Here is a 2,428-nt window from a genome sequence, read left to right as displayed (position 1 = left end):
GGGTGGGTGGACTTGTGATTCTCATGGCAGTTCTTCTTAGCTTGCATTGTTTGCTCACTTCTCCTTGTAATAATAGCTAATAGATCTTAAATTGACTTCTCTTCAGAGCACTAACTCAAATTTGTAGGGCAGTTAAATTCACCTGAATTTCTGAAGTAATTATTGGAGATGGGGGCAATGAGAGACCAAGTGACCTTTGCACAAAAGAAAGATGGATACCTATCAATACCTTATAAAAAAAGATGGACAAACCTAAATGTGTGTCATACACTCGTGATTTGTGATTCACCTCTATGTTGATTGCTAGGGTCATTTATGTGGGCCATGAATGATATATTAGATGCAAAATGGTTGACTTTTTACCTTAATGTGTTTTCAGCTGGCTTGATGGAGCATATTAAATTGGATCGTTACTTGCAACCACACTTCAGATATTATATGAGGGAGGTCAGAACAGTTGTGTATTCCCAGTTCCTGGAGTCCTACAAGAGTGTTACTATTGAGGCCATGGCCAAGGCTTTTGGGGTGTCTGAGGATTTCATCGACTTGTGAGTGCTATTTCATACTTAGCTGTATACTGGACTGTGTATTCACTATAAAACGTGTTACATAATTGAACTTTTCTGTTTTACTTCAGGGAACTATCTCGGTTCATTGCAGCTGGGAAGTTGCATTGCAAGATCGATAAAGTAGCAGGAGTGTTGGAAACTAATCGTCCTGATGCAAAGAATGCTCTTTATCAGGCAACTATCAAGCAAGGGGACTTCTTGTTGAATCGCATTCAAAAGCTTTCTCGTGTCATTGATCTCTGAAGCCGTTAAACTGTGGAGTTGTACTTGTTTTCTTCAACTGTCTCTAGTACTAATATTGATATATTTTGCCTTTTCATTTTGAGCTCTTGGGAGTACAATTTAGTAATTTTCTGAAATCAAGGAGATTTTCTGTGTTGGGATAGCTCTTATATTTGGACAAACATTGCATCTTTTGAAATGTTATTTCCTTTTTAAGTTTGTGCGCAGCTGATTTGAGAATTCCAACTAGTGAAGCTAAAGAATGCATTTAGGGGTCGTTTAGTATGTAGTTAGAGTTAATTGATACATGGATTAGTTGGAGAGAATTTATGTATCATTTATGGAGGATTAATTAGGTATAAAATTATACATAAATTCATTTGTTATTTATACATGCTTTAGTTAGTGGATTTTTAAAATACCATTTTTGGGATTTTTTTATTCCTGATGTACTAGGTTTTTCATCCATGTCTACGTCTCTTGCATTTACTTCTAAATTCTTTGTATTATCTATGTTTGCTAACAGTTCCGTATATGTTTCACTTTTCTGAATGTTGTTCATTTAGACCATCGTCGTTTATTTCATCAATTCTTATTTCAGGTAGATTATCTTGGTTATTTTCTTCTTTTTCTTCTAGTTCTTCTTCTAATTGCAATTTTTCTTTAAATTTATTTATCTCATTTGCTAATTTTGTTTTTTGTTCTTTTTCTTTTTGTTTAATTTCATATATTTCTTTTAATATTGCCAGCTTCTTTTTCTAGTTCTATTATTTTAGTATTTTTTTACTTCTTCTAATTATTGTACTTCCTTTTTTGCTTGTTGTTTTATTTTTTCAATTTCCGTTTTTCTATCTATTTCTTTATTTTCTTTTGTCATTCTAATCATAATAGTTAAACTATCTTCTAGTTTTACCGTTTTTTTTAACATTAAACTTAGATTGTCACCTATTTTCTTATATCTTTTTCATAGATTAGAAAATATTATCTTTATTTTTAATCCGTCATAGTTTTCATATGTTTTTTCGTTTATGACATATTCTTCCTTATTTATTTATGGATTGTGTTGAAGTTTATGTTCTAAACTTTCTATCTGTAACTGTAGATATAAAATAGTTTTTCTTTGTGCTACTATAGATTTTTTACAAGTTCCTGCGAATATATTACTGTTAAGTCTATTTTGCCTATGTTCTAATTCTTGTCTTTTCGCTATAATTATTTCAGTAAGTTTTTGTCTACATTCGTTATCCTCGTCATTCATTGTATCTTTAAATATTGAATATATTTATATTCTATTTTAGATATATTATCTATTAATTGATCTAATTTGTCGTTATCAGTTTTTGTGATATTGAGTTGTTTGTATTTCAGATATAATTTGTTTAATTTTTTTCTTATTCGTCTTAACTTTCTACTAGTATTTTTCTTCTTATATTTCTTTTCATCCATAGCTCTGATGTCATTTTTGGGTTGCAGAATTCATTGGTGTGGAATTGCTTTATTTAATTTTATTTGACATTTTTGGTAGTGTGGTAGGTGGGGAATTCATGACATTTTTGGTAGGTATACCTTTTTTGGTAGGTGAGGAATTCATCTTATGTTTGACTAAAGATTTTATTATAATATTCTTTTGCTAAGTG

At 30.7% G+C, this 2,428-nt stretch overlaps 1 protein-coding gene across 1 annotated transcript in view; it reads left to right on the top strand.

Moving 5' to 3' along the window:
* The window catches only part of LOC102600142 (26S proteasome non-ATPase regulatory subunit 6 homolog), a 6,926-nt gene extending 5,919 nt beyond the window's left edge, over positions 1-1,007 (top strand). The window contains exons 7-8 of the mRNA XM_006366773.2: positions 380-548; positions 638-1,007. Of these exons, the coding sequence (XP_006366835.1) occupies positions 380-548; positions 638-812 (344 nt within the window). The 3' untranslated portion in view covers positions 813-1,007. The remainder of the gene's footprint in view (positions 1-379; positions 549-637) is intronic.
* The last annotated feature ends 1,421 nt before the right edge of the window (positions 1,008-2,428 follow it).

Source organism: Solanum tuberosum, unplaced genomic scaffold (genome assembly GCF_000226075.1).
Source record: "Solanum tuberosum cultivar DM 1-3 516 R44 unplaced genomic scaffold, SolTub_3.0 scf00684, whole genome shotgun sequence".
Classification (NCBI taxonomy): Eukaryota; Viridiplantae; Streptophyta; class Magnoliopsida; order Solanales; family Solanaceae; genus Solanum; species Solanum tuberosum.
The sequence above is the reverse complement of the archived record's forward strand: the minus strand, read 5'-3'. Positions and strand labels throughout refer to the sequence as shown.